At 36.2% G+C, this 24680-nt stretch overlaps 2 protein-coding genes across 2 annotated transcripts; both read right to left on the bottom strand.

Annotated features, from left to right (window-relative positions):
• Positions 1-4127: 4127 nt before the first annotated feature.
• LOC127649269 (gastrula zinc finger protein XlCGF8.2DB-like) lies at positions 4128-13149 on the bottom strand. The gene is made up of 3 exons (XM_052134303.1): positions 12911-13149; positions 7611-7868; positions 4128-5546 (listed from the first exon to the last, which is right to left on the bottom strand). Exons 2-3 carry the CDS (start codon positions 7663-7665, stop codon positions 4690-4692), a joined length of 912 nt encoding a protein of 303 aa, XP_051990263.1. The 5' UTR covers positions 7666-7868; positions 12911-13149; the 3' UTR covers positions 4128-4689.
• A 1225-nt stretch (positions 13150-14374) lies between these two features.
• Positions 14375-21813, bottom strand: LOC127649556 (gastrula zinc finger protein XlCGF8.2DB-like). Its single transcript, XM_052134712.1, has 3 exons — positions 21759-21813; positions 20954-21108; positions 14375-15990 (listed from the first exon to the last, which is right to left on the bottom strand). The coding sequence occupies exons 2-3, from the start codon at positions 21036-21038 to the stop codon at positions 14936-14938; spliced, it is 1140 nt and encodes a 379-aa protein (XP_051990672.1). The 5' UTR covers positions 21039-21108; positions 21759-21813; the 3' UTR covers positions 14375-14935.
• Positions 21814-24680: the final 2867 nt, after the last annotated feature.

Here is a 24680-nt window from a genome sequence, read left to right as displayed (position 1 = left end):
GGCTTTGTAGGTCAATCTAGTAAATTATTGCTATGTTTAATGTTGTTTCATTTTTATTCTGTTGTTTGTCTAGTATTACTGTCGAATGTATTTGTGCATTTGAGTTGTATTGAAAGCTACACAAATGAGTGGCATTTACATATCATATTTTGTCCAGACCATGAACTATGCATACAGAACGTCAGCATCTTCACTGTGTTTCTGTCGTTTCATCTGACCTCAAATTACACCACAATTAAGATTGAAACAGTACTCTACAACAACTTTGATAATAATACAATTCAACAAAACTATTAATGGTGTGAATGACATTTAACTCAACCAAGATCTGCTTAATAAACCACCCATATGCAATTAAACAACTAATTATTATGTTTAATAGCTAGTTTCAGAACTGTCAACAAAGTGATGGGTAAAAAATAAGCATTCATATTAAAGACATCTAGAAAAGTTTTCAACACCATGAGATGCATTTTGAACTACTAGCGTTGAACTATAGTCCTCAATTAAAGCCGTTACTCCAGTCATATGATAATCCCCAGTGATTTTAGAAAAGTAAATCAAAGATGACATTACAGAAGCTTGGTTTTATTTACAAACATTTAGCTGCTGCTTTAAGCAACTATAACATTGGTGTTTTATTATGGAGGAAAAGCATCCTCAAGCATGCGAGTGATTGGCTGAAGTCATTGACAGCCACTCCCACTTCCGGTTATTTTGGCAGGTAACTGTGGCTGAGAGTAACTACATTTTCATCCAAGGATTTTTGCATATCAAGATAAAGCTGGGAAACGCAAATTATCGCTAAAATGTTGACATAATATTTTTCTATAATATATGTCGAAACATCATATTTCGTGAAAAACTGGTTTGGAAACACTTTTTTAATTGGCATTAATGCAAAAATATAGTGTCACATGACAGAGTTCACTCCAATCGTTAGCCTATATTAATCATGGCATCGGAATACATTCTTAAAAGCCAGTTTATTGTACGTGATTATGGATTGATTTCAACAGCATATGGATCCAATGCTACAAACATGACACTTCTGGTGAGCCAACACAAATATCTCATATCATTTACATCAACAAGTACACGTTGAACAAATGAATGGCCACCGTTTGTGATTAATGTAATCGTAGTATCCGTCCGTTTATTTACTAAAGTTTCTTTTCCACACATTCAAAATAATAGACGGCAGTCACGGAATTAACCCACAATACAAAAAACAACTTCTGTGCACAAAGATGTTTTAAATTAAAAATAAATACACAATACTAGGAGAACCACTTTTTGGAACACTTCTTGCCCAATTCTATTAAAGTATTGTTTAGCTTACTATTGAAAAAATATTGCCAAAATTCCTTGTATTATATTAAATAAATTACCAAGTGAAATTTGTTTTAAATTTTTTACATATATATCCCTTTTATTTACACAAACTTAAATTAGCTTTACCCTGTTCTGTAGATGAATAAAGTCGGCTGAATGACGTTCTCAGAATATTCTAGACTATAAACTATCAGAACTGTTTGTCCAATGCCGAGTTCACTTTCAGAAAACCAGCTTTTGAACATTTTAAAACGTTTAAATATTTTAAATCTAACACTCTTTACCTCAGATCGCATTTACTGCTTCTTCAGAAAATATAAATTGCATTATGAAGCTTAAATCCATTTAAATGATAATCAAGATCAGTTGGTCGTTAAAAGTTGCTGGGGAAATATGCGGGACATAATGCGGTTGTGATGGCGATGCTTTAGATTAGATTATTGTTCAAAATATTGAATATCAGGAATGTATCATATATGTAAACCCTGATAGTACACTGCATCAATGTTTCTTTAATATCTGTGCACACATCATATACACATCGATTGATGGTTCTTATACTGAGACAGAAAGTTTACTCCACTACTTTTACCGGCAGGTTGCCAGCTTGAACAGGACCATGACGATTCGCTTTCGGGTCAGAACCGGTGCCAACCTGCGATATGCCCAACATTAGCACCAATATTACAATCCTATCAGAAGAGCAATTCCTCCTCTTCTGATTGCTTTTATTTGTGAAATTAAAATGATAAACTGACTAATTTCAATCAATTGTCTCAATAATCTCCCCATTTACCAAAACTGTCATAAGGGCAGATTTATTTTACGATAAACCAAAACTTATGCAACAAAGTGTTTTTTTAGGCATGATGTCATCACACACACCATTTTTATCGATAAAAGCCCATTTGAATAGAAACGGGCAGAACACTTCGCAAAACTGTTTTTACACATTTTCACTCCGTCTATAACGTAAGCATTGACGTACAACCGAGTCCATGAGAAGGAGTGAAGTTTGTGAGGGAAGGGGATAACATTTTTAAATGGAACAAATGGCTCTACTGGACCCTTTAACATTCTGTGATGACGTGTTTCTACCATATTTAGCAGCATAAATCTAGCAAACTTTTTTATATTTGCAATTTTTTTATTATTTAGTGAAAATGTATAACATTATACCATGCATTATACAGTATTACCTTGGAATTAGTTCGAAAAATGTGTTACCACAGATGCGATACTTCACTAATGTCTATGACTTCACAACACACTCTCACGGCGAAATCGATAGTATTCATAAGACTTTTCTTAATTTGGCTAATTCGTATAATTTCGTGCGACTGTGCTCATTTGAATTCCTATGACTTTCAGTACAGCCAATGACGTCGCTGGACATCGTTTCCCTCTAATACGTGACAATTCCTTGCTTCTGTGACACACAACAGCTTTCTATCATATTTACACACTCTACTGATGGGTTAAGTTTAGATAAGGGGTTTGGGTAAGGGCATAATATTAATAAGTATGTTCTTAACGCCCGTGCGCGGAACTCGCGCTTACTTCCGCATGTGACATCTGGGAATTTGCACGTGATGAAGTCGTACGACTTTATGCAACAACATTGTGCAAGACCATACGAAATAGCCAACTTGTAAATAATGCACGACTTTTCATGAGATCAGTTTGGACTTCCCCTATAGGTACAGAATTGCTACGAGTCTGTAAATAAGAATAACATGCTAACTTTTCTACATGCTTTCTTCTTTCTGTGATTGCTTGCCTACATTCTTCTGTCCACCATGGAACGGTTTTATTTTCCCCAAAACCTTTACTTTTTCCTATTTCTTCTTCTGTTCTATACAGGATTTCACTAAACCTACTATTGAGTTCTTCAACCTCCATTTCTTCAATTGAAGCATTTAAACCATTCATTCTCTCATCACATATTTCTTTAAACCTTTCCTAATCTGCTGTATTCAATTTCCATCAAGGATTTCTACTCTCTAATATCTGTGTTACGTCTATTCCTATTTTACAACATATTGGGAAGTGATCACTTCCCATTGTTTGTTCCAACACATTCCATTCACTTAATCCTGCCAGATTTTCTGTAGCCAGTGTTGAATCAATGGCAGAACAACAACCCCTTGAAACATCAATTATTGTTCTCTACCATCGTTCAAGCACAATAATCCCTTAATATCCATTACTTCCTCCCCTGTGCTTCCATTATGATCCGTGCTTGTGCTTCCCCATAACGTGCTATGTGCATTAAAATCCCCACACCACATCATTCTAGAATTACTGCCTCCCCGAACTGTGTCAAGTGCATCCCTATTTGCATGGATTATAAAAATGAACCTTTCTTAACATTTGTGCCTCAGCCCATACTTCAATATCTATTGACTTATGCTCTTTGTTCACTAGTATAACCCTATATCCCACACACCCCTTAATAAGTGTGGCCACTCCAACCCATTATCTATTATCAGTGTATTCTTGTTCTCTTTGCTCTGATTCTGGCCTATAATAATCTGATCTGCATCAGCCTCTTCACTTTTCACAGAGTTTCAGCATATAATAACCCCTTGGATACCCTAAAATGTTGCCCTTGGCACCCCCCACAGTTGTAGCATTTGGCTTTACTCCTTGGAACACACATTCATGAACCTTGTCACCTAAATAGTTCAAAACATGCAAAGCCTGCACACCCCAAAGGATGGCTGATTCTGGTAAACAAATTGCACAGTAGAAATTCTGGAGTAACCAAAATTACTTTATTTCAATAGATATATTATTATTACCCACACTGCAAGGATTGTTCTCCAGTTTTAAATTATTCCTTTAAATGTTTTCGTTTGTGTCACAGCTATGAATGACAAAATTGAAAATAGACAAATACTCCCCTTGTATGGTAAAAGCCCCCATGTACAATAATTTAGTGCAACTGATACTCTAACATAAAAGACAAGCACTACAACAAAAACCTTACTAAAAAGTAACATTTCTGATGGAAAACTTTGGCCTCCCATAATTTCCTTTGTCAAACAAGTACAAACTTCACACCTCAAGGTTAAAGCATTTTGAAAACTTTCCCTCTTAAGATGGCGTCCGCTAGCCGGCCACAAACATCTCAATTTTGGCTTAGGGTGTCAAACCTTGCTCTCTTCAGTCGTCGGTCTGTCACAAGATTTCCAAGTACAGAGTTGAGAGAAGAAGTGGGAGTAAAAGCTCATTGGTCACTTGACAAATCACAAGAGTGACGGAACCATTTTTTTTCAAACTCAACGGAAGTGCTTTTTCAGTTGTTGGGTCATTAGACGAGGGATTCGATTAAGTCACCTTTAAATGAAATTACTCGCTTGGGAATAATTCCATATCCGGGTTTATCTGAACTTTGCACTGTTCACTAAGATGAACTTTACTTATTGCAACCTCTCTTTGTGGGCAATGATTTCTTAAATGTGTCTTTAGATAACTTGATTCGCTGAAACTCTTCCCACATGCAGGACATGGATATGGCTTTTCTCCAGTATGCACTCTCTCATGGGTTTTCAGGTTTCCATACACAGTGAAACCCTTTCCACAATGGGAGCACTGGTACGGTTTTTCCCCAGTGTGAATTCTTAAGTGATACTTATAGTATCCTTTATGTGTGAAACTCTTTCCACACTGAGGGCATGTGAACGGTTTCTCTCCAGCGTGAATTTTCATGTGATACTTAAGGTGTCCTTTACGTGCAAAGCTCTTTTTACACTGCGGGCATGTGAAAGGCTTCTCTCCAGTGTGGATTCTTATGTGATCATTTAGATGTTCTTTACATGTAAAGCTTTTTTCACACTGTGGGCATGTGAAACGGCTCTCTCCAGTGTGAATTCTCATGTGATCCTTATAGTATCCTTCACGTGTGAAACTCTTTCCACACTGAGCGCATATGTAAGGCCTTTCTCCAGAGTGAATTCTTGTGTGTCTATTAAGGTGTCCTTCTCGTGTGAAGGTCTTTCCACACTGATGGCATGTGAAAGGCCTCTCTCCAGTGTGAATTATATAGTGACTTTTCAGGTTTCCTTTACGTGTGAAACTCTTTCCACATTGAGGGCACGTGAAGGAATTTTTTGATTCTCCAGTTCTAGCATTATGAGGTTCCTGATACTGCTGCTTCTCCTCCACTTCATTCAGTAATTGACTTTCCTCTTGCACTTCCATTGGGTCTAAAATGAAATTAAATAAAAGTAAAAAAGAATTCAAAATGGAAAGATGTGAACTGAATGAAAACAAAGGGGACTACAATTTAATGGCTGAATAGTAATCCACTACAAATTGCATGTCTAAAATGTTAATAAAATGACTTTACTGGTTACTTCATGGACAGTAAACACATTATAAATTCCTTTATTTTCAAGTTACATTCTAAAACACTTTTCACAGAAATGTTTATTTTTGTTTGTCACTCAATAAAGTCTATTTCTCCTCCTGGTTCATTGTTTTTGTCCCTTCAGATGTCACAGACATTCATATGAACACAATTCATGTTTTAGAAATGTGTAACCCATGTAATACTTGTTACCTTAAAGCAGCTCTATTGAATACACTAACTATTACAACTTAAAACATTTACATTCAAGCAAGAACATTATTATATTGTGTACAGTCCAGGTCAAATTCCACACAGTCATCAAAAAGTGATATGATCACATTGCTATAAAATGTCAATGATAAAGTGGATTTAGCCTTCTAACGGATGGTGTTCACTCAAATCGATTTTTAGGGATTGCTTAATTAACTCACAGGGGTCATGTCATGAGGAATAACATTTTCCTTGATATTTTATAAAAATGCCTCATTCTCTACTTCTGTGACTACACTATGTCACTTGGGGTACACTAATTCATGACCGCCTTGGCCCCACCCACTGGTGCTTCAGTTCGACCTCCGAGAGAGAGAGAGAGAAGGACCTTCTGTGGCCTCACTATTCCTGAACACCAAAGGGGACCCATCTGGACTATTTTTGTATAAATTCATGAACTAAGCAGACATCTTTGACTGCTTGATACATATCTAGGGCCGCTTTTAAAAGACACAATGTCACCGTACAACTCTTTTTATGCCCATCTGTGCTATTTTTAATTGTTGGTGTATGAAAACATGCACTAGATGGACGTCTTTGATACCTTACCGGTGATGTAATGCTGTATGTGTTAGCATCTAGCTCACACCGTGCTTTGGACTATGTTTGTGCATCATATGGATGTCGTCATCATATTTCAGCTCATGTCAGCGTGGATTGATTGTCATAATATGATTCAAGCTTTGCAAAGCAACTATTAATTGGACAATATTTCATGATTGTTTGATAGTTTACGGTGCTGAATGTTAACACTTGTGCTTGAGATTAACAGTTTAATATATTCAGATGAAATGTGTTGTGTATGCGTCACCTGTAAACCCTGAAATGTAGTTTTATAATGTTGTTGAGATTGTTCATTCTCTTCCAATTGGGTTTCAAATATGGCTGATTTTGAGGAGCTGCACGCTGTTAGCCAATCATAACAGTGGCATTTATGTTGAAGTTTTAAGGAGGCGCTAATGCAAAAAATGAGTGTTTCAGACAGAGTGCCAGAGACAGGGAGGAAAATCATACATTACTAAATTTTTAGCTGTACTAACATTATCAGTGGACCTCAGGGAACATAATAAATCTATTTTATTTTTTAAACAAGCATTTTGTGATCCCTTTAATTAAAATGTTCTAATGCAACACAATTATTTAGCATTTGCTCTCAACTTAATTTGAATGTGTACAATCCATCTAGGTTTACTTAATCCAATTGTGTTGATTTACATGAATATTTAATATTAAAGCTACAATGTTCATTGGGTTATTTGGACAGATCAAATTTAAGTAAACTTAACTGGATTAATTTAGATCTTTACTACAAAGTATTTGAGTAGAGCCTACAGTTTAATTTTAGATTACGGAAACCCGTTTTCATCACGTGGGACCAATGTCCAGAATTGAATAAACTTAAAACCAACAAGTTTTTCAGTGAAAAAATCATTTGATTTCAGTACAGATTATACCCAACACTTCTGTTGTAATAGTGCTATATTGTTTAACTATATTATTTCACAGCTCTTATGATTTTATAAACAGAGCCACCAAATCTGGTAAACTGCAAGAAGCTTTATAAGCTTAATATTCCTCAGCAGTCATTAAATCAATACTTCACCAATAACCTCATGTTGTCTGTTTTTCTTAAAGAACAGCCACCAACCTCTTTGTTCCTCAGTATCTTCATCTTTTATTTTGAACAGTTCTGATTCACTCATGTCTTCACTGTCCTCTTCAACAGGCACATATAAGGTGTTGTTAACTCAAGAGTGTTTCTTGCTTTTTAAATCCAATAAGCCTCTTCTCTTTTACAGTAGGATGAGGAGACTATTTCCATCATTTATTGGTGAATTGCTGTGAGAGTGGCTTCACTGAAGATGTTGTGGTATGATTTGCTGTGTGGCATCAATAACTACAAGACCTGAAAAATAAACATATGTATACTTTTTTTATATGATATTTTTTATATGAACTTAATATACAAATATTAAGTTAACTATAAAAATATGTTATATTATATTAACTGTTAAAATGCAAGAGAACAAAATCATGCTTAATGCTTACAGTTACTCCTTATTTTTACTTTATCATTCTTTATGGTGGTTTGTTGTGGCTATATTGAGCACAGTGCCTGCAGTAGATTACTTTTAAAATGTAGTCTGGTACGGATTACAAATTACACAACAACATTGTAATCAGTAACATTATTAACATCAACAGTAACAATTTATAGTAGATTACACTTTTTAAATAATCTAATCTGATTACTCTAGATCCAAACCCCACAAAGATGTTTTTCTGATGTCATGCACGAATAAGCTTGTAGTATTTTAAGAAAAATTCAAAAAGAAGCAAAGAGCAACATATTCCTTAACCCCTTAAACTCTGCTGCATTTTTGGGCTGCCACCTGCAATTTTTCACACTCAAATTTAAAAGCTCACCATTCAAACATACTGTAGACTAATTAAAAGAAACTGGCCCCCCAAATAATAAAAAAAAGACCCCAGTTATTAATAAATAACACTTTATATGTTTACAATCTTATGATGAACATTATTTTTGTCCTTGGTAATGACGTATTTCCGGTTCTGTTCAACCTATCTCCCTGCAAAAAGTCTAATGTAATTCCACAAGATGGCAGCTACTAGTGAAAATAATTTGTCCTCAATCACCTTCAATCCCAAAATACAGATCTGAACTGTAGGTGGCGCTATGATGCATTTTAGCCCTCACAGATATGCCTGTCCATAGAAATTCAGTCCAATTTAAATTTCTTGCACCATTGTTTCATCGAATATCTAGGCCTCTGAGTGGACTAGAAGCTCAATCTAGGTATCATTAGAAAGCTGAGATTCTATATATGATAAAGAAATGTAACTTTTTTTAACTTGTTTTGAGCTTGCTTGTTTGAATAATCCAATGTTATATCTTAGATATCCAGAAAAACATATGCAGTCCAGCAGGAAAAGCAAATAAGTAATTGGACTGAAATGTGTCTGAAAAACTAGTAAGGAGGCTGTCTGAACATTTTGTTAATTTATAGACAGAAATGCACATTAGAGTTGTGCTGATAGATGATGATCTCGGAGATTGACGATGGTTAGAGTGATCGCCAATAGCTGATGCGAAGACGATATTTGGCTCATTTTCCCATTAATGTATTAAATTATTATTACATTTACATTTATGCATTTGGCAGACGCTTTTATCCAAAGCATATCACATATTTCAAAAGAAAAGGTGATACAGATGATCAATGAATTGTATTGCATTGCAAATGTGAGAAAAACAGTGTCTTTAATTGTATATGCGTGCTTAGTGTGTGCACAAAACTACAACAAGACAGCCTCTATTTGAAATACTAATGGGTAAGCCTTTCCCAACCCCTTGGGTCAAAGGCCGTGCTTGCTCTTTGTCCACAGGTGATTTGAAGGTGGTAGTAGTTGATTACCTGGATTCCCTTGTCAAAACATTGAATAGCATAAATAGTGATGTTTCTCTTTCTCTCCTTATGCCCACAGAAAAGCCCACTCACCCATTTGTTCCAAACCAGCAGGTCCTAGTAAAGGGTTTGAAACCAACAAAGCTCAGTGAGCACAAGTATCTGGGTCCAACAACGGTTCTGGTGGTAACCAGATAACTGACAGATCTGCAACCACAATGGATACACGCAAGCCAGGTGAATCCTGAACCTGGGTAGAGCCTGAATATTTTGAAAGTGAATAGTGAAAGTACTGGAGGAGCTGATCACGCAGCACCAGTGCCTAACTGGGATCTTGAGATTTAGAAAGGACGAAGACATGGATAGATGATGTTGATTCCACCAATTTGTGGTGGAAACTAGCTAACGTTACGGCCAAAAAGACGGGAAAGAAAGGTAGTTGTTATATGCTGCATAGTGCATTTACACCAGCGATAAAGGTACACTGCTCTGCCGGAATTGTGGATAGGTAGATGTGCCATGGTAGAATTAGCTATTGAGAAAACAACAAACAGAAGATGAAGTAGTCTAAGTAAACCTAATACCACACCAAGAGAACACAGATTATGGACAGGAACAGAGAAATTCTTTGGAGCACTGTTCCCACAAGTGGGTGTTGCAGTAATACAGAAAGAAGTTGAAATGACTAGATATGAACTGATATTATTCATGAATTCGACATAACAACGTTTGATGCAGTATGCCAAGAACTAAAGGGCCTAAGATTAACAGCTCTACAAAATAGACTTGTCCTTGTCTAGTAAATCAACTGCCAGTGGAGGAGTATGTATTATCGTGGGAACGAGTTGCTGTACTTTCATTCCAGAAAACGATGAAGATGGACATGCCATAGAAATGGGCCTGAAAAACATGACGAAGATAGCAGCGGACTTGACAGCGAGAGAAACTGTAGATGATGTTAATGACGTATTGATATGGTTAAATGGTTGAATTTTTTATTTCTTTTTGAATGCTTTAGTACCTATAGGAAGTAATTGTTATAGCATTACTGATTTGTTGTGTGATTACATGTGCTAAGCATTGGTCAATAGGACCATTGATAACCCTTTGAATGCTAATTACACTCTGATAAACCTTGAAGATGCTGATAGAAATGGTTACGGGACACACTGGGAGGAATATGATGGTAATGAGTAAAAGATAGAATATAAGGTAAACAGGAAGTGATTTTTTTAATAGACATCTGAGAAACTTGACTCTTCCAGACAAAAGTGGGCAATGTGAGAAAAGCAGAATCTGCTTTTTATGTTTTCGGCACGGTCTTGAGCAAAAAATGTACTTGATAAGAATGCTCTTCTGTAAGCGAGAGGAAACAACCCCATATATGGAGGATTTAGAGAAATTAAACAAATTTCTTTCAAGTTAGCAATATGGTGTATTGTTTGTAGAATTTCGAGGAAAATAATTAAATTAATCAATTTTGGAATAAGGCTGTAACATAACAAAATGTGGAAAAAGTGAAGCACTGTGAATACTTTCCGGATGCATTTGTAAACCCCTTGCTTGCTTTTAATAAATCGAAGAACTGCTTGTGACATTCTGTGTCCGTGTATTTATTCCCAATGGTGAATTCATCTCCTGATCGAAGAGTGACTGCGAAGAAGGCAGAACAAAGCATTAAAATCGTATTTTACTAACAATACACCTAAATGGCACTTCAGATGTAGCTTCTGTGCCACCTTTGCAGCGTTATGATGGCTTTAGATGATAAATGTTTTTCATATTACATTTCAAATTGCAGTCAAATTGATCTCTTCCCAAACATTGTTAAATCATATGCAGTAAGCTTGAAACATTCCACAGGTCAAAGCAATAAGTAGCGATTTATTAGAATCTTCATGGTAAACAAATGTGTGGTGGTTGTGGTTCTCCCACTGATATCAATATTATTTTTAAATGAAGTACTGTAATGTATTATTAAGGGTATATAGGCTTATTAATAGAAAATAATGGAGAACATTTGTTCATCATACTTAAAGGAGCAATGTAATACATTTACTCTACTAAAGCATACAATTATTATAATATGTTATCAGAGATTTAGGAAACATAAGTTGAAATACTGGCTTCTCAGAAAACAATGCTACAGCCAGTATATCGTACTTTGAAATGTCTGTTCGGGGCGGAATTTCTGTTTTGGCCTCTATGATCCCGCCCACTGCCCATTTCCCAATAGTATTTCGCCACCACGGGTTGCCAGATTTGAAGCAAGTCAGCGGGCAAACGGCACGCAGCAGCCTTCGAAGCCAGCATTGCATGTAGCTAACATTGACAGAGTAATAACAAATCCAACTGAGCTGGTTTATAATTTTAAACATAAAAACATTGCAAACGTATACATTAGCTTATCAACTTACCGTGCGTTCAGACCAGAGGCGGCGAGAGCGTCAAAATTCGCTCTGGCTGCCCTGCCAACAACGCTATCGAAAATTCGTGGACGCTCTGACACAATTGAAATAGGCGGCAAAGTTCGTTGAGAATGCTTGGTTTTGTGAACTATATTTAAAGGGGCCACAAAACATCCAGACATGCCGATCGGTATCCTTTTGACGACATATCACAAGTAGCGAATATCCTCATGAAATATTTTTATATATTATTATATAATATTATATAAACCATAATATCCACTTCATCAACTCCCCTGGCACACCAACAACTTCAGACACCTTTGTCCACACATCGTTTTTTTTATTTTATATTTATATCCCTGTAAGCAAACAGGGACAGATCAAATATTACGGGAAAACCCGCCACGGCAATAATCAGTTTCTCTTCCATTTTGTCTTCGGAACTAATGTTTGGTGGGAACCAAAGTTTACATGGTGGTGTTCTCTAGACTTCGCTAGAGTGGAGTACTTCTATACTCCAATAGGTTGCCGCCGAAACGCTCAAAGCTCATTATCATAATGTTGGCTACACTTGAACTTTCCTTTACACACCGCCCAAGTCTCGCCGCCGAGAGATGCTGACTGTCATAGAAAATGAATGACTTCCGGTCGATTTGATGCTCTCGCCGCCTCTGGTCTGATCGCACTGTTACAGTGTAAGGCTTGTCACTTGCCATTGTCAGTTTGCTCGTTCCTGTTGCGTGTCCTCAACACAATACTGTTTGAGTGATTTAAACTTGACCTCTAAAACGTTACGGATGTGACACAGCACTGAAACACATTGACATCATAATTGAAGCTCTTAAAATAATAATAATAAAAAATTACAAAAGTGCTACATATTCCTCAAACGTGTCCTTATTTTTCTGAAAATAAAGGTTATTTGAACATAAATTATTTAAAGCATCATAATACAGTGGATATATTTGTCTAAATAAAAACAATCAAAAGGTAGACTGTTCGTTTGCGTAAATCTTAGTTTTTACATGGTGTGGTTGACATTTTTGTCGAATTGCACACAACAGATTAAAACAAGTTTAAAAAAAAAAACAGTACATGCCACAACATACCTGAATGGCTTGGAAAAAAAGGCAAGGCAAAATCCATGTCTGTTCTTCATGTGAAGATGAGCTTTACGCGCAGTAAAATAACACACACGTTCGATCATCATTAACGTCCATTTCGCACGGATATACCTGGATATTGTTGGAGCACATCCGTAAAACTTCAAAAACATCCTCTTATTTCTTTAATTCGTGTTATATACATTAAAACTGCAGCTATGGTGGCAATACAAGCATTTCCTCAAATGAGCCGCGGCGCAGCACTGATGACGTCGTATCAAGCCATTGACAAAATAAAAGACCCTTTACTTTAACTGTGTGTAAAATCACAATATTACATTGGATACAGTATATATATATGTCCGTCAAAATTTGTTGTATTTTGTCATTAATGTTAGATCGGGGAAAGTTGTAACTTTGTGTTGTAACAATTTTGAATAAATTGTGAAAACAACCTCCGGTTTCCCCCATTCATAACCAGAGTGGGGGTCACAATTTTGCACCAGTTTTAATAATGTACCAGCCCAAAACATCCTGGACTTTCTAAACTTAACTGTATTACTAAATAGACAAATATATATATATATATATATATATATATATATATATATATATATGTGTGTGTGTATATATGAGAGAGAGAGAGAGAGAGAGAGAGAGAGAGAGAGAGAGAAATAATAACATAGTAATACAATACAAATCTCTCCAGATAAATAGAAAGTGTAGTTTGAAAGCGTATAGCACAGACCTACCTCTGCATGGTAATAGAATAATGATCAATTAAACCCTATAAATTAAGACCCCCTGATCAATGGAAACATGTAAATGCTTCATGCTGCAGTGTTCAAGGCAACTAAATGCCCTTGCCCACTATCATGGAAATCATGTAGCTTCAGAGCTGAATTCAAACTGAATTTCCCATTCATTCAAAGATAATTTTATTCATTTTCTCTATTCCAAAACATTATTCAATTACGAGTTATACGCCAGCTCAGAAATGAATCAAATTACAATATTTAACTTGAAGTAAATAGATAGAGATTAAATACATAAATAGCCTAAATAAAAATAATTGGATTGAAAAAAATGTAATATAGGCTATGGAAATTGGATGTGAAAATGTGAAACTGAGAAAGATTTGTAGCAGTAAATTGTAACTTTAAATAGCGCACTTTCATGTATGTTCATATACTTTTCAGATTCAAAATAAAGTCCCTAAATTGGCTTCATATGTTCCCTACCAGGTGGTGGCATTTGCACATGACAGAAAAACCAAACTATAAAAGTTTGACAAATTTCTATAGGGTAATCGTTTCTGGTATGGCCCACCCCAAGTTAGAACAACAAATAAACAACATCCTATAAATAAACTTGCACGTGGCAAAGCTAGACACAAACTACACATTTGAAATTCTGGAGCAACCAATATGTTTTTTTTTCTTTATTACAAAATCTAAATGGCATAATATCATTCACACAGTATGAGTTGTTGACTCTTGTTGGTTAAGCTTCCAATGTTCTGCTACTTCATTCTCAAGTGTTTTTAGATCTCCATGCATCACAACAATGATTTGCACACAACTTAAACTGTTACGGATATGAATAGATGTAATAGACTAATGCTCCCATAGTTTCACAAATGTCTCTATGCACAGTTAGTACCATTGCTACTCAAACATATCATAAATGCATTCCAAGAAAAATTGTGGCATTTCAGAAACACTTGTCTGAAAAATTACTTTGACCTTCTCCGAATGTATTTCCATCAAAGGCCACTAATCTGCTTTGAATTGAAAACTTAACGTCATCATTTTTCAAATCTCGAAAGTCTCCATTTTCTGTGAAAGAAAATGTCATTGCAGCTAAATGAATGCAATTTCAAACTAAAATGGTTTAGCATGGATATGGTCATTTAGTCTTGATGAACTCATTTTGAGCACTCTTTGTGGACAGCGCTTTTAAAATGAGCTTTTAAATAACTTGATTCGCTGAATCTTTCAGGCCAGTGCCAGTATGCACACTTTCGTGTACTTACAGACTTTTAGATGCAGTGAAACTTTTTCCACTATGTGAACATTTGCAAGGTTTTTCCCTAGAATGGATTCTTCTGTGCCGTCTCAACTCTCTGGCTCTAGCAAATGCTTTTCCACACTCCGAGCACACATGAGCTCTAACACCTGTATGTATTACCTGGTGCTCTTTAAAGTAGTCGAGAAACACAAAACTCTTCCCACAAACAGAACACACGTAGGGCCTCTTGTTTGTGTGCGTTTTCTCGTGTCTTCTAAGGTTTGATGCCGAAACAAATCTTTGTCCGCACTGCTCACAATTAAATCGTCTTTCTCCAGAGTGAAACTGCAGATGAATTCTGAGACTTTGTACTTGTGTGAAACTCTTTCCACACTGAGAGCATGTGAAAGGCCTCTCTCCAGTGTGAATTCTTACGTGATCCTCGAATTGTCCTTTAAACGGGAAACTCTTCCCACAGTGAGGACATGTGAAACAGCTCTCTTCAGAGTGAATTCTCATGTGATTCTTAAAGTATCTTTCTACTTTAAAACTCTTCTCACACTGATGGCACGTGAAAGAGCTTTCTTCATAGTGAATACCTATATGACTCTTAAGCTGTCCTTTACATGTAAAACTCTTTCCACACTGAGGGCACGTGAATGGCTTTTCTCCAGTGTGAATTCTGATGTGATCCCTGAGGTTTCCTTTACGTGTGAAACTCTTGCCACACTGAGGGCACGTGAAAGGTCTCTCACCAGTGTGAATTTTGATGTGATCTTTAAGGTGTCCTTGACTTGTGAAACTTTTTCCACACTGCGGGCATGTGAAAGGCTTCTCTCCAGTGTGAATTCTTAGGTGATTGTTAAGGTTTCCTTTATGTGTAAAACACTTTCCACACTGACGGCACGTGAAAGGATTTTCGGCTTCTGTTCTACGAGTTGTTTCTTGAGACAAACTATTTTCAGTCTGTGGTAAACTTGAAGATTTTTCCTCAGTTGTGACATTAAGAGGTTCTAGATCATGACGTTTCTCCTCCACTTCCTTCAGTTCTTCATTTTCCACTTTCACTTCTAGGCCTGTGAAAATGACCACACAGTCAAAAATCAACGTAAGAGGTACAAATGTGATCTTTGAGGATTCGGGTATTCATTAGGGCTGCAACTAACAATTATTTGGATTATTGACTAATCTAACGATTATTAGACCGATTAATCAGCGATTCTTCACCGATTTATCATTAGTTCTTAACCAACAATTCAGCTTGTGTTTCAAGTTGAAAGGTTGTTTTAAAAATGTTCTTACAAAAAATACAAAAAGTGGATTGAAGTTTCTTTTAAAAATACCTCTAAATTACCTTATTATTACAGGAAATAATACTTTAAATTTAACTCAGTGAAAAATGTAATGCAAAAACAAATCCTATTCTTATCGAGTGTTTGTGTCTTGTTTTCCATTACAAATATCTAAAAATCTTTAAAACAAGATACATTTACTCGAAAAAGAACATACAGTATAGACATGTTAGACATGTTTTCAGAGAATATAAGTGTATTTTCCTTTGTTTATACTTCTGCCAGTGCAGCAAGACAATACACATCATTCAACTTTCTCTAAAAACAAATGTGACTATCTTCTGCAGTATAGCTCCTCAAATGAACCTTCCTTTATAGGAATTTTTAGATATTTATATTGGAAAACAAGCCAAAAAACTGTTGCAGTGCTTAATGGGATAAGACTACCCCTCTCTCTACTTTTTGTTACTTTGATTTCGATCCATCTTTAACTTACAAAAAACAAACTCTCTCTTCTTAATAGAGCTGTGTACCACCGATTTCTTCTTTCGTCACATGATTTATTATGAATAAATACGTCGGAAGCCGTCATACTATTATCTAAAGTTGTGGCAAACGCTTGCAACAGACGAGAATCTCACTTCCAAAAACATATGTAGCTTCGATAATGAATTAATTCAATTGCCTAAATTCTATCAGTCCAAGGTCCAATCAAGTCGTTTTCCTGCATGAGACGTCCTGTGGCTGCTTCAAAGATAGCGCTTATGGGGAAGGTCGAGCACCGAAAGCATGCCGTTATGGAAATAAAAATGAATGAATTGCATCAACTTCAGTGCAGTTAATGTTTGCTAACTTTGTCTGATCTCTGTGGAACATTCAATCAGTGTTTTATATAATCTAATATAGATTATTTCTACGTTTTTGTTTGGCATCTTTACACTCTTTTCTTCATGTTTAAAGAAAGCAGCAGTTTATTATCCGGTTTATTATTTCAGTGTGAATCCTCTCCTTTGCAGTCATAACAAAAGGAGGTTTTACATGGTTCCTCGGTAGCTGCGGGTTCCGTATTTTCAATGGGGAAAAGGCGGCAGGCAGCTGAACTGATCGAAAATGCATTTCTTCATGCTATGTCCAATGAGATCAAACGACTATTCGACAACTAAAATATGTCAATAATTTTTTATCAGCGACGTTGTCGATAATGTCGACTTATCGTTTTAGCCCTAGTATTCATGTTCAGAGGTATCACACTGTACATTTGTAAACCACGGGCTAACATTCTTATTTGCGGTCTCCATTACAACTATTGAACAAAAACAGCTCACAACGGACATGCAACCTTTAAATGGATATGTCACCAAGCAAATCATCTCTTTTTAAAATTTAAAATTAGAAGTGTGAAACATTGCTTTGCAAGGGTTTAAAAAAAGACTATAACCCAGAGTTAAACGCAGTGTGAAAAACCCTAGCAAAGAAATATTACACTAGCGAGAGTGCTGTTGTTCCCGTATATCAGCACGGGATTGCAGGTAATCACTCCGTCAATATACGGACAAAACGGCACAATTGCAAGTGTGATATTACTTTAATTAGTGATGGGAACCATTAGGAATTTACAGATTCCAGTTCTGATTCCTCTTAATGATTCAAGTAACAAATCTTTTAGTACTTCTGAGGAAACATTATTTGGAAATAAGAAATTCTGATTGTATTTACTGCCCTACGCAGGTTTCTGCAAAGCAGATATAACAAATCAGAAATACATTTAATCCAGTGTCTTGTAAAAGCATTGGTGTAGTAATGTCTGAAGAGGTAGACATACTGTGAATATATCAATACAAATATATATATTACATTTAACAGGGAAATAAATTTACAGCACAAATTATGGTTACTCTAGGGATGCTTGTGCATCAGCATTAAACACCGGAAATGTCCCACCCTTTACTGAAACGGAAAATAGGATTGGTTAGCAAATATCCAATCGCGTCTGAAATTAACGTTCTGATAGGTGGATCAGCTTAGACCGGAGTGTCTGTCTTGACTGTGCCATCAGTCGTGCTCCCACATCCCGCTGCTCCGTGCACATTTAGAGAGAATCTCTGAACACTTTTTAAAATAATAAAACACACACACACACACACAATTCACACAACTGAGCTGCAGTATCATGTTATTAGATTGAAAAAGTTCTGTGTTAAAAGCATACTCGTTGTTCTGGCGGCAATACATATCATCACTTATTTTAGGTGGGCATACGCAAAATCATAAGAAATATAGTTTGCCTAAGACTATGCTAATGTGTAAAAGGCAAGTTTGCATACTTTTTGAATCATAAATGTAATCCAATAATTGATCCTAACTATATATAAAACAAAAAATCAAAACAAACAACAAATCTTATAACATTATTAATTTATTATTTGATCAAATTCCACTTATTACATGAACTCATGTGTATCTTTAACTACATCTGTTCATTCACATTCATAACTTGCGCATCAGAGTAAGTAACCGCTCTGACTACAGCATTCACTTAACCCTCATGCACTGTTCCGTCATTTTTGACAGAAAGCTATTTTTTTTTCTCTTCAAAAAAACTAGTTTCCTTAATCTGACAGGTACAAGGTTTGGTGACATTTCATCCATTTGATATCTGAACACAAAAAGAAGAGTTATCAGTCTAAGTGATAGAAAAAAAGTCACAAGTGACCACCAGAGGAAATGAATGGGAAACATTAGATTTACTTTTCATTATGTATTATATAAAATAAAATAAAATAAAAACACGACAGACATGAAGGGGTGAGACATCCAAACATCAAGAGTGCAAAACACAAACAAAACTGAACTGGTCAGACTATAAAACAGATTTGTTTTATTTGTCAACAAACAAACACACACACACAAACAAACAAAAACACACACACACACACACACACACACAAAAATGAATTGGTGAGACTATAACACATCTTCAATGCTGAACACACTCACACACACACAAAAATGAATTGGTGAGACTATAACACATCTTCAATGCTGAACACACTCACACACACACACACACACACACACACACACACACACACACACACACACACACACACACACATTCATCTTAATCTACTCATTTCAGGAATGCAAAAACGGACAAAAATAACATCAAACAAATCAAACAAAATGCTAAACTTTGACAAAAGTAGTCTGATAATGTTTTAATATATATCTAAATGCAGAACTTGTGACAAAATCTAGAAATAATCATCTCTTCAACCAGGGATGAATAAGTAGCTCTCTGCAGCCATCTAGTGTTTATACTTGTAATTTCATCTGATTTTTTTTCTTTTTAATGGACACACTTAAGTGCTTTTCCAATATTGAATTTAGAGTTGCTACATTTCTTTTAAAACAATTCAAAGAATTGTACATTTATTGTTTAGAATGTGATTTAATGATGAACAGTGCATAAGGGTTAATCAGAATCATTTCTTCATGAATCGAACAACACCAGAGGTGCCAGATGTTGCACGCTGTAGATTCAAAAGTTCTGGCTCATTAGTCATTTTGTTCACATCAAATAGACCTACAGTGTGCTATCAGGGTAAAGGTGGTGAAATGTATTCATCCCTGTGAAATTACACATTTAAAGACAGGAGATGGTGATCACGGAGAGATGCTGCCTTCACGTGCTGTCAGAAAGATCCTACTTCCCACTTCTGAAGTAAGCTGCCAGGTTTACTGATGCATATGTCTTGAGGAACTCTTATTTTAAAACCGTAATGTGTGTCAGGCAGCTTGCTTAAGATAATGGAGTTTTGGTCAGATACATGCTATGTTTATGGCTGAAACAGCAAGTGATAACAAGGCAGCTGCATTAAGAACAATAAATGAAACCATTATTCACAATAGAAACCGAACTCTCCTCCACCATATTTAACGTTTATTTCTCCTCCCAACTCAGAACTCACGTATGAATTTTGAAAATTATAGAGTTTCCCTGTCACAATTTAAACTTGAGAGGGCATTCATATGCAACTTCAAAGTAGGAAACTCATATTTACCATACTTGAAGGCAGCATGAGAGACAAAGTCTGACTTTGAGTAAATCCACTCACTGACTGACAACGAAGAAACTCTGTCGAGGACAATTCCCTCATAACACGTACAGATGTTCATTTGTTGCCATTTCCTGGCTTTAAATGTGTCATTTCACAGGGATGAATCAATTTCACTACCTCAACTTTGATAGCACACATAAATTATCCATACCTGTATGTCTGTTTGATGTGTGTTTACATCTGGAATATGTACTTTTAACATTGTCTGCTCATCTGCAACACATCTATAAGACATATGTCAATAAGTATGTCTCGGATGAAAAGATTTTAAAAAAGACACCTCGGAGACATACGTGTGCTATCTGGGTAGCTCTCTGTACTGCTCTCATTCTGATTTGGAATGTCACACGCATGTGGAGTGAAACAAACAGTAAAAATGTCCCAGTGCTGTTGGATTCCTATATCAGCACTCTTGGAATGCCTCTTGTCCAACCACATTCGAGGACCAGATCTAACTCTTGTGTAACAAAGTAATACATAACATAATAACACAACATAATACATAATGTTGCATTTTTTATTGCCTTAATTATATTATTCAAAGTTTTTAAGATAAGTGTTAATTCTGATGAACTGCCTGAATCTTTGTTCAGTTCTGCAGTTATTAATGAAGAACGGACACCAACCTCTTTGTTCCTCAGTGTCTTCATTTTTCACTCTGCATGCTTCTGGATCACTCATGTCTTCACTCTCTTCTTTAACAAACTCCATCTTTACAACAGAAGTGTTTCCTACTCGTTAGAATCCAAGTAGCCTTTTCACTTGTGAAATGACAACAGATCTGAGAAAATAAAAAATAAATGATCACATTTATACGGTTTAAGCGATGCGCTGTTTTAAATCTTGTTTTAAAGCAGTTTTAAGACTTTTTTAAGACAAAGAGTGCAAATCAAAACATGCAAAATCCAACCAGGAGTTCTGACACCAATTATGCAATGGCGATACACAAACAAAAAAACGTGTGGACCTAACTGTTACATATATAAAATACACCAAAATTAATTTGGGGTAAAAAATTAATAATTGGCAGACCCACTGTTGAAGACCACCACTTTCTATCATAACATCAACAATAAAAATGATAAATATATTTTTATTATTTTTGTTTATTTTGTTGTTATTAGCCTACAATTACTGATGAAAAATATCTAACGGATTCTTGTCTAATTAGTACTCAGTGTAAATGTACCCCTCATCTCTGTCTCTACCTAAAGAGCTCACTGAGTAACAGCTGCTGTTTTGTTAACGCGACTATTAACTTGACAAGCTAAAACTACGAGGAGGCTTGTTTTGATATGGCTTACTTTTTAAATATATTTAGGTTAATTCAATTTAAATTGCTTCAGTACATAAGAGACCCCGCGCTGTTAAAAACAAAAAAACAAAACAGAAAATAAGAGGGGCAATGACATAATAGCAGAGCATACTTACTACCCTGAGACCACTTTTTAACGTTTTGTAACTGTCAAAAACAGCTGAGTCTGCCTTTCGGCGGCGCATCATTAATGACGTAATCAAACAGGACCATTTTGGAAAACGAAAATAAGAGTCTTTTCACTCTACCATGTCTAAAATCCTATAAAGCATGAGAAATAAAAAATGTATTTGTAAAATATACAAATATATTATATATAATTATATATTGAAATGAAATCAAATATACTACCCAGTAATACATTTGCAAAGATTTCAAACAAAGTTCTTTCACGTTGTCATTATGGGGTTATGCTTGTAGAATTGAGGAAAATAATGAATTTAATCCATTTTGGAATAAGGCTGTAACATAACAAAATGTGGAAAAAGTGAAGCGCTGTGAGTAGTTTCCGGATGCACTGTATATGCAAATATCCATCTTTTTAATTCTCAGTTGGTTTCTGTTCCAGGGATCATCATGGTAACAGGGATGTCAAAGATGTCCCCTACTAACAAACCTAAAAAATGATAAGATAAATTGCTAAAAACAATGAATGAAGAGGAGATCTGTAGAGTTTGCATCCTAAGAGGAGGATGGTGTCATTACGACAGAACATTTTATTTATGGAATTCTACAATATTTTAATAAGGGGGAGTTATGATGGCAACAGAGTTGACACATAACTTGGGGACACAACTTTAAGTCTTAATATGGTCTTAATAAATAATAATATGTCCACTAAAGCTTCAAAATATAGAGAGAATTTGTGTAATTTATGTCATAGTTTGGTTTTACAACATAAATTACCAACAGTTGTGCTCATGTGTTTTTAAAAAATGTATCTTGCTAACAAGTTGCTAAATAAGGACTTCAACTTCCACAAGCATAAGTTTACATGCTTGACAACACGTCCTTAACTAGCAACTTGTTGGCAACATTGTATTTTTTTTTTTCTCCCCAATTTGGAATACCCAAATCCCAATGTGCTCTAAGTCCTCGTGGTGGTGTAGTGACTCACCTCAATCCTGGGTGGAGGAGGATGAATCTCAGTTGCCTACACTTCTGAGACCGTCAATCTGCACATCTTATCACGTGGCTTGTTGAGTGCGTTACCGCAGAGATGTAGCACGTGTGGAGGCTTCACGTGATTCAAGTCAAGTCAAGTGGTTTTTATTGTCGTTCAACCATATACAGTGAGTACAGTACACAGTGAAACAAGACAACTTTCCTCCAGGACCATGATGCTACATAAAACAGCATAGGACAAACACAGAACCACATGAGACTACACAGACTAAATAATATACCTATATAAAGTGCACATGCAAACGTGTGCAAAAAGTACGGGACAGTACAATAAATTACAAAAAAATTACAGGACAATAGGCACAGTGAGAGACCAGTACATAGTAGTGCAAAAAGATGACAGTTTCTAAAAATGCCAAATATAAACATAACATAATATGAGTGTTAGAAATAATGCGTCTTCTAAACGATAGCAGTGCCTTTTCTCTCCGTCTTTTATTGAGTCGTGAATGAATCAATACAAAGTAATGAAACCAACGTTGGGGAGCACAGTATGCATCTCCCTTTCTCCTGGATAACATACAAATATATATGACAATACTGAAGGGAGTTCACATCTCTAAACCAATAGAAATAGACATTACCTCATAGATAACAATTCCATATGACAATCTCCTTCGAAACCTTGAGAGCCCAAAACCTATATGAAAAGGCTGCTCTCTACGAGAGCCTGATGGACCATGCCATAGACAATCGTATAAAGTACACAAACATATAGTATAGACAGAGAAAGAAAAGGAGGGGGCTCCTTACAACTCCAAGTTAATATGAAACAGATGTTTGATAATGCATACAGAAAGGAATGTCTCAATTCAGCATTTTCCCTCTTGGACAGAGCTGAGATGTAGACCTATTTCTAACAATGAGATAGTGTTCTATGCACATAGCAGTTATTGAGGTAGCAGCCAGGTATAAAGTAACAATAATTAAAGTGCAACTCAGGACGTGTGTGTGTGTGTGTGTGTGTGTGTGTGTGTGTGTGTGTGTGTGTGTGAGCGTGTATTTATCACTTTGTGGGGACCAAATGTCCCCATAAGAATAGTAAAACCCGAAATTTTTGACCATGTGGGGACATTTTGTCAGTCCCCATGAGGAAAACAGCTTATAAATCATACTAAATTATGTTTTTTGAAAATGTAAAAATGCAGAAAGTTTTCTGTGAGGGTTAGGTTTAGGGGTAGGGTTAGGTTTAGGGGATAGAATATAAAGTTTGTACAGTATAAAAACCATTATGTCTATGGAAAGTCCCCATAAAACATGGAAACACAACATGTGTGTGTGTGTGTGTGTGTGTGTGTGTGTGTGTGTGTGTGTGTGTGTGTGTGTGTGTGTGTGTGTGTGTGTGTGTGTGTGTGTGTGTGTGTGTGTCAAACCAGTCTCTGAGTATTGAGGAGTCTGATGGCTTGGGGGAAGAAGCTGTTACACAGTCTGGCCGTGAGGGCCCGAATGCTTCGGTACCTCTTGCCAGACGGCAGGAGGGTGAAGAGATTGTGTGAGGGGTGTGTGGGGTCGTCCACAATGTTGGTTGCTTTGCGGATGCAGTGTTTTTTTTGTAAATGTCTTTGATGGAGGGAAGAGAGACCCCGATGATCTTCTCAGCTGTCCTCACTCTGCAGGGCTTTGCGAAACGGTGCAAGTCCCAAACCAGGCAGTCATGCAGCTGCTCAGGATGCTCTCAATAGTCCCTCTATAGAATGTAGTGAGGATGGGGGTGGTAGATGTGCTTTTCTCAGCCTTCGAAGAAAGTAGAGACGCTGCTGGGCTTTCTTGGTGATAGAGCTGGTGTTGAGGGACCAGGTGAGGTTCTCCGCCAGGTGAACTCCAAGGAATTTGGTGCTCTTGACGATCTCCAC

Source organism: Xyrauchen texanus, chromosome 9 (genome assembly GCF_025860055.1).
Source record: "Xyrauchen texanus isolate HMW12.3.18 chromosome 9, RBS_HiC_50CHRs, whole genome shotgun sequence".
NCBI lineage: Eukaryota > Metazoa > Chordata > Actinopteri > Cypriniformes > Catostomidae > Xyrauchen > Xyrauchen texanus.
The sequence above is the reverse complement of the archived record's forward strand: the minus strand, read 5'-3'. Positions and strand labels throughout refer to the sequence as shown.